At 40.0% G+C, this 13,787-nt stretch overlaps 1 protein-coding gene across 7 annotated transcripts in view; it reads left to right on the top strand.

The window, feature by feature from the left end:
• LOC111845161 (TANK-binding kinase 1-binding protein 1) overlaps positions 1–5,661 on the top strand; it is an 81,719-nt gene extending 76,058 nt beyond the window's left edge. For all 7 annotated transcript variants that reach the window (XM_023814357.2, XM_072712469.1, XM_072712468.1 and 4 more), the window contains one exon: positions 89–5,661. In XM_023814357.2, the coding sequence (XP_023670125.1) occupies positions 89–217 (129 nt within the window). In that variant the 3' untranslated portion in view covers positions 218–5,661. The remainder of the gene's footprint in view (positions 1–88) is intronic.
• Positions 5,662–13,787: the final 8,126 nt, after the last annotated feature.

Genomic DNA, 13,787 nt, shown 5'->3' with positions numbered 1-13,787 from the left:
AATGTAAGCAGTTACCTCAGTAAAAAGGTTAGCATACAGGCCCGCCATGGGTGACGGTATTTTAATGGGAGATTTTAATTGATTTCAGCTGTGGATGGAAACTGAGGAGAATGACATCCGGAGTTGTCCGCTGTGTCAGCTGATCTTCCCCATCGGTTACCCTGACGATGCTCTCATCAAGCACATCGACACTCACCTGGAGAACAGCAAGATCTGAGGCACACGCCTGGGTTCGGCCATCGTGTACCTTGTGCAGTCTCAGAGCGTTTTGTGAGAACACCACATGTTATCTGGTATCATTTTCCAGAGTTGAGTCATGCATGCATTGCTGGAAGGAAGCAGAAACTGCAAAAAACGATAAATAAAGCAATTAGAGAGGGCCATTATAGAAGAAACATTTGCCTGTTCTCCTTTACTAATTGACTGTTTCCAAGTCTCCATCCCAGGGTATATCTTGTACAGCATGGTGAGTGAGGGTCGATGCTATCAGGGACTTTCAGAATGACAGGTGGATCTGTTTGATGAGACTGTAAATGGACTGAGATTTGATGTAGAGTCCTGGTGTTCGACGGCAGCTGTGAATCACTGATGATGTCTGTGGAGCATCCTGCCGCCACATCACATCAGGGCGCCATCACCACCGCCGTCGTCGCTCGCCATCTCAAGCGCACACTAATGAAGATGCACGACCTTGGAAGCGCCTGCACTTTCATTCACGTCAGCGACGGTCTGTCCTCTCGTGGATGCGTTCAGGACGGCCACACGCAGCGTGCGAAGAGGAGCGTAACAGCTGCTATCAGTCTGCTGGCTGGCCTTTACTGTGTAATTCGGCAACGGAACCCAGACCTTTAGGGTCCCACCTCATGATCTTAGCAAGACATCTATTAGTTCCTCCGACAAACTCACGGTACCTACAGTCTGTATTTTGGTAACACTGTTTAGAGATAGCTAAAGCCTTTCTCCTAGAGCAGTAGATTTTAATTGCATCTTTCAAAGGGAGCAGTAGATGTAAACTTTCATTTTAACTAAGCGCTTAAAGTAATTATTTTAATAACGGAGCTAATTTAGTGAGCTTTCTTTGTGTTCATGTTAGTAGCTAAGAGAGAGCAGGAAGACCTGTACACAGTCGTCCAAGACCAAGGATGGAGAAAATGCTGCTTGAACAGGCACTAATTTCACTTTCAGAGGTTTTGGGATGTATTTCCCAAAGCAGTCGTGTCATCTGTCATGTTTTCCTGTTTTTTTGGGATGTTATTAAAGGAGATTTCATTTGATCCAGGGAGCAAGTGTAGTCAGTTATTCAAGAACTGTACTCAGGTTTGCCAGCATTGGAACAGGTGACAGACGATGTGGTTAAGAAGCCCAAATGTCTCTCACCATGTGCCGTGAGCTTGTAGGTCATGGGTTTAATTCAGATTGTGTGCTGCTTTTAATGGTTTCCTTTGTGCATGCAAGTGACTTGATTAAGAGTTTTTGGTAGGGAAAAAAGAAAAAAAACTTGGGATAATACAGATCTGACAAAATCCTTTCCTGTCAGCTAATCTGAATGTAGTAAGTACTGCTGGTGTATATAATTTTTTTTTTTTAAACAAAAGGTATCGCTCTTTCTTTTTTTCAATCAAGTGATTGAAAGTTTTATTTCTGAATTTTTATAACTTTGCCCCACACACATTGATACTGTATGGTTTTTGAGTATAAGGTGCCGGGACGTTTGTTTCATGACTAACTGCCTTCAGTTGTTTGCACATGAGCTGCTTTTCGTTATGTCTTCCTGAACATTAGAGGAATGCAGTGCTTATTTTACAGCTCAAGCTGAGACCATGAAGAAAGACCAGTGGTGACGTTAATTCATTTTTGCACCTCGCAAAAGCCATGTCTATTGGTTTTGGTGATTAATAGCAAACGCTTCTGCTGTGATGTGGGGCACAAATCCCACAGATGCGTTCCTCTTATGATGAACGTACCAGACAGACAGCTTGCTGTCTGATCCCACTGATTTATATTCATTCACCAAACCAACAGTTTATAAATATAATGATGCTTTGCAATGATCTGAAGTGTTGGTTGAAATCAGTCCACAGAACAGGAGATCCCATTCTGAGTCTGCCTGTTTCATCTTTAGCTCCTGGATGATTCTGAAATCTTGAAGCCTCATAAAGATTCACAGGGGCTTTCAGAATCACTCTTTTTATGTCTGATTACCTAATGCAAGGCCAGATTGTACATGGCAGTTGCTCCCTGATGTCTCCTTGAGAAACCACAGCCATTCCATGTAGTTTTTTTCTCCTCCGGCACATAATTAGTGGAATACAATTTGCTAGAGATGAACTAGAGCAAAAATATAAGGATTGGCTGAAGAACTCAGAATGATGTTGCTTTGAAAAACAACTGAGGCAGAGTAGCTCTTGATTGAATTCCTGTTCTTTTTTAATCGGTGTTGCTAATTGGAGAAGAATGTTATTAAATCTCCAAGAGCCATAGTGTTTAACTGACCTTTAACTGAGCAGTGCCAAAACCTTTAAGAACTTAAGTACATGTATCTAGTGGTGAGGCACGCACAGGTATGGTTTTGTGTAAACAATAGTAGTAGCTGAAATCAATTTCTCCATTTTGTGGTGTCTAGAAAACAGAAACATACTGTTATTAGAACTTGTGTCTGTCTGGAGTCAGTATGTTTTCCAGATATTTGTGTGGCTTCCTCCCCTGTCCTCTGGATTTCTCTCTTGAACTAGGGGCAGTTCAGGGGAATTCAGGGTGACTCTAGGTGACTGAACGCATGTGTGCATGTGTATGATGTATGTTGACCCAGAAGAGAAAATGAAACATAGCAAAGTGTTATCAGGACAGGTTCCCCATAATGGAAAAGTGATATTGTGAATAACATAATCTGGCATTAGACATAATAAGTATTTTCCCTTTTCCCTCCCTTTATATGTTCAATGCCCAAATTAAATATAGGCAAGGACAGTGAATTGCATTGAGACTGATGCTGATCTGCAAATATAGTTTGTTAAAACTAAGATTTTTATGACATGAGGTGAAGCAGTGGGTGACTCCACGGCCCTGACTTGATGTATTTGGATACCATTGGCAAAAAAAGTTGCATATCTCTGTTGAATAGATTAAACTGCCTTGTGTGAATATGATGCTAATTAAAATACTTTCAATGTGACTTTTAAAAATACCAGCTGTCCCCCACTGTAACTAGTGGAGTATTTTAGAGTTTTCAGCTGTTGTGTTTATAGCTATTTTTTTTGCACTAGTGTACTTGCTTAGAATTTTTCTGCCTATCGTATGGCATACTGGAGACTACTCTATGTATTCATTAAGGATTTGACTCTCAGAGAGAATATAAGGTGTCACAGAAAGTTTCCGCAATTTCAGTTTCAGCAAACAACTGCGGAAGATGTCTTCGTTTTTTACTTTTTCAGTTTGCAGCATAACATCTGCTGTGGTCCTCTGTAATTAACTACTGCATTCTTACAATATTTAATGTATCAGCAATAAAAACTGTGCCATCTATCTATCTATCCATCTATCTATCTGTCTGTCTCTGTCTCTCTGTGTAATCTGTTTGCTAATTGACCTATTTAGCTGTTTAGCTTGTCTGTAATTATGCCATTATATTTTAGTGTTTTTGCTTTACCGATCCTTTATGGTTGTCTGTCATTGCCACAAGCCAGTGGCTCTGCTGCCTGATTTATATCACATCATGTATCTACAAAATCAGTCACGGTGGCAAACCAGGTTCTTCGTTTCCTCTACAACAAATTTGTTACTTTTCATGATGTATCCGTTTGATCCCGACTACAGTTTGATTCTACAGTTCAAAGGCACAACATTTCATGCACATTTTCAATTAATATATCAATGTAATTTTCTTCTGTCTATGTTTAATTGCTGTTAGTGTGAAAGTTGTTTTTATCTTATGTGTTTTATTCACAGAGTGCCACACCGTCATCATTTTGTCAGTGTTAAAACAGAATTTCAACTATTTGTATTTTATGACTTTCAAAGTGTAATGGGTATCAAAATGCATCAGATATGTTCAAATGATGTAATAATTCACACATAAAAATATCTAAAGGGATGCTTTCCTTTTGTGTGGCTGCCTTCTACCGTTGCATTCTGTTGAGAATGCTTGTGGCCCTCCGTGTGCACTCCTACATGCATAGTCAGATTCATCCAGTTACATCCTGTCCCATGCTGGTTAAAGTTGCACTTCTCTCCGCAGCAATCCCTTTTGAAACATGCTTTCTTTTCTAATGCTGATTATGTACCCATCACTTGATACATGTATTATAAATGTCAGGTCCTATCAACAAGCCCCCCAAGGAAATCCCTTTCTTAGATTTTTTTTAATGCATAACTTATAGAGGACAAAGAATCGGTTATCTATGTGATCTTAACGTGGTGGTAATGGACAGAGGTTGAAAGTTAAAATTCCTCTACAGTGAGCCCTAATTTAACAAAACTTCCATGAATTTTTGGCTTGTATTGTCAGTTTCAGAAACTTCCAGTCCTGTTCCCTGCATATAACTATTTTTGCTTGCTTGTGTTCCAGTTAATCAGTAAGCATTAGCTTCAAGTGAGTTGAAATCATTAAACCAAATGTGTTTGATTTGTTACTATATATTTTTGTCATACTCAGCTGAATTTTGTGTTAAGAAATTTCACTAATGGCAAAATGAAGATGTGACTATTTTATAGATTTGTTCTTTAAAAGGAAATATTAGTTTTTCGAACATTTGATAATGAAAATGTGAGATTAGGCCTAATTAGACAATTTACCTTTGTTTGCAACATGAACCACACAAAGTACATTTTATCAAAGGCGTAGTTCTGATAAATCAAGACTTTATTTATTTTATATAGTAAAACAGAAACACTACTAAAAATTATAGCAAATCTCCCACGATGCATTATGTTGATTGTTAAGTCATCATTTCAACCAACTCATGCGTTTGCATACATACAAGACCATCATGGTTAGGCCAAAAAGTGAGACGAGGAAGCAGGTAAAAAGTACAGAATGTAAAAAGTTGCAATTCTTTAACCTGTGGATGTTTTGTTGAATTAGGAGCAAAATGCCCATATTTAATTATTCAGCTGTTAAAGCATCAGAATTTGTATATAGCATTACTTAACGCAATGTAAATACTTGTATGTTTTTAATGCATTATCCAAATCCACTAATACCACAAAGCAAAAACAGTGTGACAGTCTAGCCATTATTCACAAAGAATTAACTCAGGAGTTATTTAAAGATTTGCTCTTTTTTTTAAATCCAGTTCCATAAAGCCTGTCAACGTGGAACATGAAGCTTCTCTAGAATCGTCTGTTTTCTCCGTCTGCAGTCGCTTCATTAGAAAAAAAACTTGTGATAATAGAGAATAAAGTTCTTAAATAACTCAGGGGACAAAGCTTTGTGAATATGGCTTCTCTTTAGGGCACCTCACCCCCCCCCCCCCCCCACAGGGACTAAATAACAACTAGCCAAAGTTTTAATGGCATTTAAGTAATACTAATGGGGAACACTAATAGGACTATTTTGTGATAGCACTTGCTAGTTTGAGGATTTCGAAATAGACAAATTGTACAAAAGCTTTACTTTTTTGTTTTGTAAATACTGTGAAAAATAAACTCTTACTTGCACTGAAACTTGCACTGTGCTCATTTCAGTACTTGTGAAGGAATGTGCCCAGCAGTGGCTGCAGTGGCGCTAACGGCTGCTCGCGGGAGTAGCCGTGCTTACTATCTTTCTGGCTTTGTGAAGGAATGTGCCCTGCAGCGGCTGCAGTGGCGCTAACGGCTGCTCGCGGGAGTAGCCGTGCTTACTATCTTTCTGGCTTTGTGAAGGAATGTGCCCTGCAGCGGCTGCAGTGGTGCTAACGGCGGCTCATGGGAGTACAGTAGCTGTGCTTGCTCCCTTTCTGGCCTTCTGAAGGAATGTGCCCTGCAGCAGTGGCGCTAACGGCGGCTCATGGGAGTACAGTAGCTGTGCTTGCTCCCTTTCTGGCCTTCTGAAGGAATGTGCCCTGCAGCAGTGGCGCTAACGGCGGCTCGCGGCAGTAGCTGTGCTTGCTACCTTTCTGCCCTTTTCCGCGGCGCTTTTTTGGTTATATATCTCTACAGTAAAATGCAGAATTTATACTCCAGTTGTAAATTATTTTAAAAGGCCAAATATATTGTGATTCCTTAGTAATAAATTGTGACCCCTGCTTCAGAATTTGAAGTCACTATGCCAGGTGCTTTTGGTCTTGGCTTCTAAGGTTTGGTAGGTTTGAGCGTATTATAGGCAGTTTGTAGCGTTGTGCAGCTGCGGAAACACGAGACCTCACCCAGAATAAAGAAACGTTCTTGCGTATTTATATAGTTGAAATGGTTTCAGGCTTAAAGTTTTTGCTTTCTAGGAGTTCAGCTGGGTGAAGGAGGTGGAAATCTAGATACTGAGTTTGGTAAATGATAGGAAAGAAGCTGGACTTGAGAGTTCATCCATACATACCTGTAAATCTTTTGTAACCATTTATCAAGTATAGGCTGCAAGGTTAGATAGTGAGCTAAATTAATGCTAGGTAAATGTACTTGCCGCTTTGTGCACGTAGAGTTTCTCATTTGGGGTTTAGAAATAAAGAGCATTGTTCAAATGTTTATTTTTCGGCTGCTTTTTTTAATTACAGTGTAGCCTTGTTCGTTCCTCCCTCTCCCCACCACCCAGATTCATAATTGTCATAAATATAACAAGAACACCATGAATTTTTTAATTCTATGCTATTCATTTTTCCAGCACAGATATACTTAAATTGGTGCACAGAATGCTAATTTTTACCGGTTGTCAAATTTCTAATATGAATAAATCATCTAATCATAATTAGTTATATTGAACTTGAAAGTTGTGTTTTTCCCCTTCAGTTTTCTATGTGAAGCAGGGAAATTTGCCTCTGCAAAATAAGAGTTCTCTGATTTCATGAAATCATGTGACTGCTATACATGATCGTGTGTCATAGCCAGTCTGGTGACAAATGGATGGAATCAATTCTTCAGTCTTTTGCCACCGACTCATCACCTCCTACACCCAAAGTGTGATTGCATACTTTTTCACTTCTGCTTCAGATGATTGATGTTTTTCTTCCACTTCAGCTCTTTGACCAAGCGAAGCAGATGTGATTTGTGTCTGTGTGATACAGCCCTGCTCTGCTAGGACAAACTGAAAGCTGAAATCTGTCGTAGCCTGGCAAACTCCTAGGAGCATGACCTTTTCTCTCCGAATTCTTCACCAGGGCCAAGTAGGTGGCGTCAACAAAAATACAGGTTCTTCACATTATGGCTGTAAGCCTGACAACAGTCCTTTGAGGTTCTGATGCATCTACCCAAAAACTATTTCACACCCAAACTGAGATATAACAGTGTTTACAATCAGACGTGGAAACATTTGCATAGCAGTTGTCTTTCTAGGCTTACACTTTATAGGACAAAAAGGTTATTTAGCAGCAGCATTGGGAATGTCCAGAATGTATAAATCCAGACCAAGATTTTGTTTCAGCCAACCAGTTGAGTATAAAGAGTCACATTCACAGAGTACTCAACTGGCTGGTTGAAACAAAACCTTGGTCTTTCTTGATCTGAACTTTCCACCTTTGTTTGTAATGGATTACTGTTCTGAGTAACCTCCCCAACACTGTTTAGGAGTAGAGCCACTCCTGCCATATTTTTCGCATCACATGCGACTAAAACAATACAGTGCTGTTATCTCAAGCAGATCATTTTGTATTGAGCTAGATAGGGCTTTGTGTCAGCCCAAGATAATGGTAGGTAGCTATTCAAAATTGCTATAGCCTTATTGTTAATAGGCACTGAACATTTCCCATTTAACTGATGAGCCATCTACCTAAGGGCTATCACAAAATCCAGTGGTCCACTGTTTTAGGTTGCTGGTCTTGTCTCAAGCCATTTAATTGTGTTGTTACTCAGCAGATCAAGTCTTTATCTTCAGTACCAAAGATTATAATTTTAGTCATTGTAAAGATGAGAGCGCTGTCGCGTGAGTACATTTATAATAAGAGGTTTCACATTTTCATTATATTTCACTGGGTAATATAGTATCACACCTCCAAGTTTGTGTGGTTGAATACAGCCCCGTTTGTGTGTGTGTGTGTGCGTGTGAGTGGATTATGTTAATATTACATTGTGGGGACCAAATGTCCCCCACAATGTAATAAAAATCTGTTATTCTGATGTTGTGGGGACCATTTTCCAGGTCCCCACAAAGATCTGTGAATGCAATCAAAAAATGAAAAATGCCACAACATCAGAATGTTGTCTGGTTACTTATGGTTAAGGTTAGGGCTGGGTAGGGGTTAAGGTCGTCATGTTGGGATTAATGTTTTCCGGATAGAAATGAATGAAGAGTCCCCACAAAAACAATTACAAACCTGTGTATGTGTGTGTGAGAGAGAGAGAGAGAGTAAGAAAGTGAGAGCGTATGTGACAATGTAAGTGTCAGCATGTTTCACTCATCTTTCTGAGGGCTTCCTCCAGGTACACAAGTTTTCTGTCAATATCCAAAGGTGGGTTTGTGACCATTGTTGTGCATGAACATAATGAGACCCAGTCACATGACTGAAGAAGATGGCTGAGTTAATATCCTTTATGGTAACACCAAAACAATGCTACAGGTGTCAATTACATTTTTAATAAGCACCCTATGGTTTATTCCTGTACATCATGTGATGGCATTACCACACTGTTTTGTGTTAAGGTGCAGGTGCATTGAACAAAATGTTATTAGTGTAAGAAAAGGTGTTATTCTTGTATGATTATGAAATACAACCAAAATCAAGCAGGGGCAAATAACTGCTTGATGGACAGAAAATATCAGACATGGATGAAACAGATTGCTTATTAAATGGTATTCTTGGGTCACTAACCTGTCTACAGTACATCTTCAACCTTATCACTATGGGAAATACCAAAGAGCTGACTAAGGACATCAGAGACAAGATTGTTGACCTTCACAAACGTGAAATGGGCTACATGACCATCAGCAAGCAGCTTGGTGAGAAAGTGACAACTGTTGTTGCAATTATTCACAAATGGAAGAAAGACAAAATAACTGTCAATTACCCTCTGGGGCCCAAAGGAAGATCTCATCTCATGCAGCATGAATGATCTTAAGAACAGTGAGGGCTAACCCCAGAACTACACGGGAGGAGCTCGCTAATGATCTCAAAGCAGCAGGGACCACAGTCACACTGCTCAAGAGGGCCCATGTTCAGGCCTGTCTGAAGTATGCCAGTGAACACCTGAATAATACCAATGAGGCTTGGAGGAATGTCATGTGGTCAGATGAGACCAAAATCGAGCTGTTTGGCATCAACTCTACTCGCCATGTTTGGAGGGAAAAGACTGCTGACTGTAACCCCAGGAACACCATCCCTACTGTCAAACACAGAGGTGGAAGCATTATGCTTTGGGGGTGTTTTTCTGCCAAGGGTACAGGACGGCTGCACCGCATTGAAGGAAAGATGAACGGGGCAATGTACTGTAAAATCTTGGATGAGAACCTCCTTCCTTCAGCCACCCCTTCAACAGGTGGGTCTTCCAGCGAGATAACGACCCTAAGCATACGGCTAAGGCAACAAAGGAGTGATTCAAGAAGAAGCACATTAAGGTCATGGACTGCCCTAGCCAGTCTCCAGACCTTAATCCCATAGAAAACCTATGGAGGGAACTAAAGCTTCGTCTATCCAAGTGACAGCCTAAAAAACCTTAAAGATTTCAAGGAGGTCTGCAAAGAGGAGTGGATGAAAATTCCTGATGATCTGCATGCAACCCTGGTGACCAACTACAAGAAATGTCAGACAGCTGTGCTTGCAAACAATGGTTATTCCACCAAGTACTAAAACATGTGTTCCAAGGGATTAAATACTTATTTCCCTAGATAAATGAGAAATTGGTTTGTAACTGAAATAAACCTACCAGTGAAATTATAGACTTCTCACTTCTTTATTAATGGTTCAATTTAAGAATTCAGCAGGGAGCCAAATAATTATTTCTCTCACTGTAAATAATATTGAAAATGCTTTACACTTTGTCATAAGGGCGGATCATTAGGATTCTGTACTTTTGGCTGCTGTAACAATTCGAATTTCCCAACTGTGGGATTGATAAAGGTTCAATTTACTTAATCTAATCTAATCTTATCTTAATCTCGCCTTATCTCATCTAATCTCATCTCATCTTAAGGTGATACTTCTGAATAGAAATCTTACCGCACTACTGTACTTACCAGTTTAGACAACCCACCTACCCATCTTCCAGCTGCTTATAGTGCTTGGAGACAGTGAGCCAGAATGCCAGTCCCCTGCAGTGCTCATATGCACACTGCCAGCCATTTATACATAATACTTAGGCTAACTGTACGTCTTTGGGCTGTGGGAGGAAACCAGAGTACCCAGGGGAAACCTGCAGAACATGGACCAGAATATGAAGGGCCTGCCCCTGAGCCACCATGCTGCCCTCCTTTACTGCAGAATTAGACCATTAGTGGCAACTCAGCCTCAAAAGCAGACATAGTGATTTAGCCACAATGTAACCAGACTCCCTCTCAGATTTCAAGTACTTTTACTATTTAGGATACTCCAGAGTAATGGGCTAATGGGTTTTAGTCTAGATACATAGTAATGTGGTTGGCTATTGGTTTTAATCCCCCTTCTGTACTCTTTAAAACTACTTAATCACTCTTTTTTACTATGACGATTACTGTGCAAGGCTACAGATGAGTAGCTCTTCAACACCCTACTCTCCAGTCTGAGTGACAATTTGGAATCATCTGCACAGTGCTGCGTTGTGTTTCACCAGTGATTGTTTCCAGAAGATCCTTGCTAAACACTACACTGGCACTCTTATAGGCATTTTCGGGAGGTAATTACACTCAAGATAAGACAGTCATGTATCACAGCCAAATGTTTATTCTTAGTAGTAGTCCATCTAATAGTTAAATAGGCTATGTGTCATTTGAAAGACGAAGTAGCAACATGAACCATGGAGCGATATGGTACCACAACAGGAATTAACACCCGTTTAGACGAGTGCTGAATAGTCACTTGGGGTCTTTTTAACAAGAAAAGGGGGTTTTTATCAGAAGACTTGTAAAGTTACCCCTGATAGTGGGGGAGTTGAAAGAATGAGAGCTCAGGGGGGTTTCCTGCACAGAGAGAAAAAAATTGAAAAACCGCTAGAACAAAACAAATTAAACTGCTTGAATTTGGTTCAATGACCCAAAACCAATCAGGTAAGTGAACTTGTCAAATGTGGCAAGACCTGAATGTGAAGCTGCTTTACACATTGTCTCATGTCTGCATTCTCTGTTGCACATTCTCTGCTTTTTCTCAATGAAATACTACATGTATTAATGTACTAATTATTATTATTATTATTAATGACTTCCATATTTCTGGTAAGTGTTATGTGGATCTTAGTCTAATCTAACCTTGAGATGATAATAGACTATACATACAGGGCACCTGCATAAAGTAATTGTGCATTACAGCCTTCTAATTAAGAACTGTGAGTATTTAACAATCAGTAGAAGTTTGTTAATTCCTATGTAAGCAAAAAGAAGGGTAAGAACAATAATACGAATAGTGTTTTGGAAACAAGTTGTCTGCATGCGTAAAAATGCAGGCCCCGGGAACGCTTGGTTCTGCATGCAGTTTAATTATCATCTGTCCTGCAAATGTCTGTATGCTTTGCCGACTTTCAAATAGCCCGAGTAACAGTTATAATGCCTGTTATGGCTCTAAATGAGTCGAGGCAATGCCAATAAAACGGCACCCGAAATGCCCAATCCTGCAGTGCACGAACACACAGGCACAGTGTCTTTGTGTTAACACAGGGCTAAACTTCAGACATGCGAGCACTCGATGAACCCACCCATCCTGTTCTGGAAACCACAGGGCCATTATGAGGCAGCTGTCGTGCAGCACATGCTTCTTGGCCTCTGCCCTCTTTTACTCGACCGTAATGCAACAGCACAAACTCCTATAAATAGACTTAAAGTCAGTGCTGTTGTTCTCTATTCAACAGTAGCTCTGAAGCCCCCCCGCCTCGCACACACACAAACACACACACAAACACACCGCTGGAAGCGACCGCTGACACCACACACACTATGACCACCCACCTACACACAAACCCCAGTACCTTCATCTAACAGCATAAATACGTTTCTTCTCCGTTCTCAGACCAAGTTCCCTCCATTTCAAGCACCCCACAAGCAAATAAAATGTCAGAAACCGGGTAGTTTAGCAGAGTCGCTGAAAGCAACTTGTATTAAAGGACTGATGCGAATTCAACAGCCACTCGGTCTGTGCAGAAAAGGGCTACACAACATTTACACTTTATTTTAGAATTTTAAGACTTTAAGATTCTGTTTCCATTCCCAGGTATCACATGTAACCATTTAGAACTGTCTTTTTTAACTATTCTTTAGCCCTTTTTTAAAAATGCACTTTATGTTTTTCTTTGAAATACTTTAGAAGCATTGATTTGTGCTAAACCATAAAGACATAATGTAGTGCGTTGTAAGAGAATGCAGCTGAATCTTTTACACTATTATCAACGGACAGATAAATCAATATTGCATTTCATGAACTAGTGATACAATTTCTCAGTAGGCACAATATGCTTTGTCTGTGTGTCACCAGACAGGAAATCAGACCGATTTAAGGATCCCTTTATATTTATCAATGTTGTAAACCACATCTCCATTAATCTATTCATAGCTGTGTTACTGTGTTAATCGAGTTAGCCAGAGTGCTACTAGATATGTAACTAGGAAATGTACACGGACTTATTGGCAAATGTCTTTAGGTTGAATGTGACGCCACAAGGTGCTGTAGGAAATATTTCTGTTTGAGAAACGCAGAGATTTATGCAGAGAATACAGGGCAGCCCCAAATAAATCCATACAGTGTGATGATTGACACCTAATCTTATAGGCAGATTTAATCACGAGCAGTTTTCATTTTCAGTTATATCCAGCCTCTAAAGGATTGCACAATACGTTTTTAGAGCTGAACTTGGAAGGGACTGCTAGCAGGAAAAGGTATTTTTACAAACTGCTTCCTTCATTTTTGTAGTGTGAATGTGTTACACTTGATTACGCACAATGATTGCATGGACAGGAAGATTCTAAACCTTCTCACCTGACTGTTGGCAAAGTAGCACACAAACAGAAACTTAATGACATTGCATTTCATTAACAGCATATGAAGCAGGACTTCTAGGAAGGCGACAGCTCAAACCACGTGCTGTCAAATTCTGGAACTCTCCTAGCCTCCTCTCATTTTACTAGCTCATCTATTTTCTTACCAGACTTTTATATGCATTTCACAATACGCATGTTTTTATCCAACCCAAGTTCGTATGTCGTTCGTCAGGATATAATTGCGCACAAAATCTAAAAGGTACAACAGCAGTGCCCATCTTGTGATTTGAACCCTCAATCAAGGCTGCATTCTGCTCTCATTTCAAAGTATGTTCTCCCTGATCACACTGCAGTTCCATAAGTTCTTTGAACTTTTAACTTTTGTCCTCTTGAATTTGCAGACTGTAAAACAGATGGACTTAAGGATCCCTGTATTTTATATTTACCGATGCTGTAAGACACGTCTTTTATTCATAGCTGTGTTAACAGGAGTGTTACCGGAAATGTGTACTTCTCATTGGGTCAAATGTGATGCCACGTGGTATGCACATCTCCATGGGATGTGACAAGGATGATG

Source organism: Paramormyrops kingsleyae, chromosome 5 (assembly GCF_048594095.1).
Source record: "Paramormyrops kingsleyae isolate MSU_618 chromosome 5, PKINGS_0.4, whole genome shotgun sequence".
Lineage (NCBI taxonomy): Eukaryota > Metazoa > Chordata > Actinopteri > Osteoglossiformes > Mormyridae > Paramormyrops > Paramormyrops kingsleyae.
Note: the sequence above shows the minus strand (reverse complement) of the source record. Positions and strands in the feature narration are given on the sequence as shown.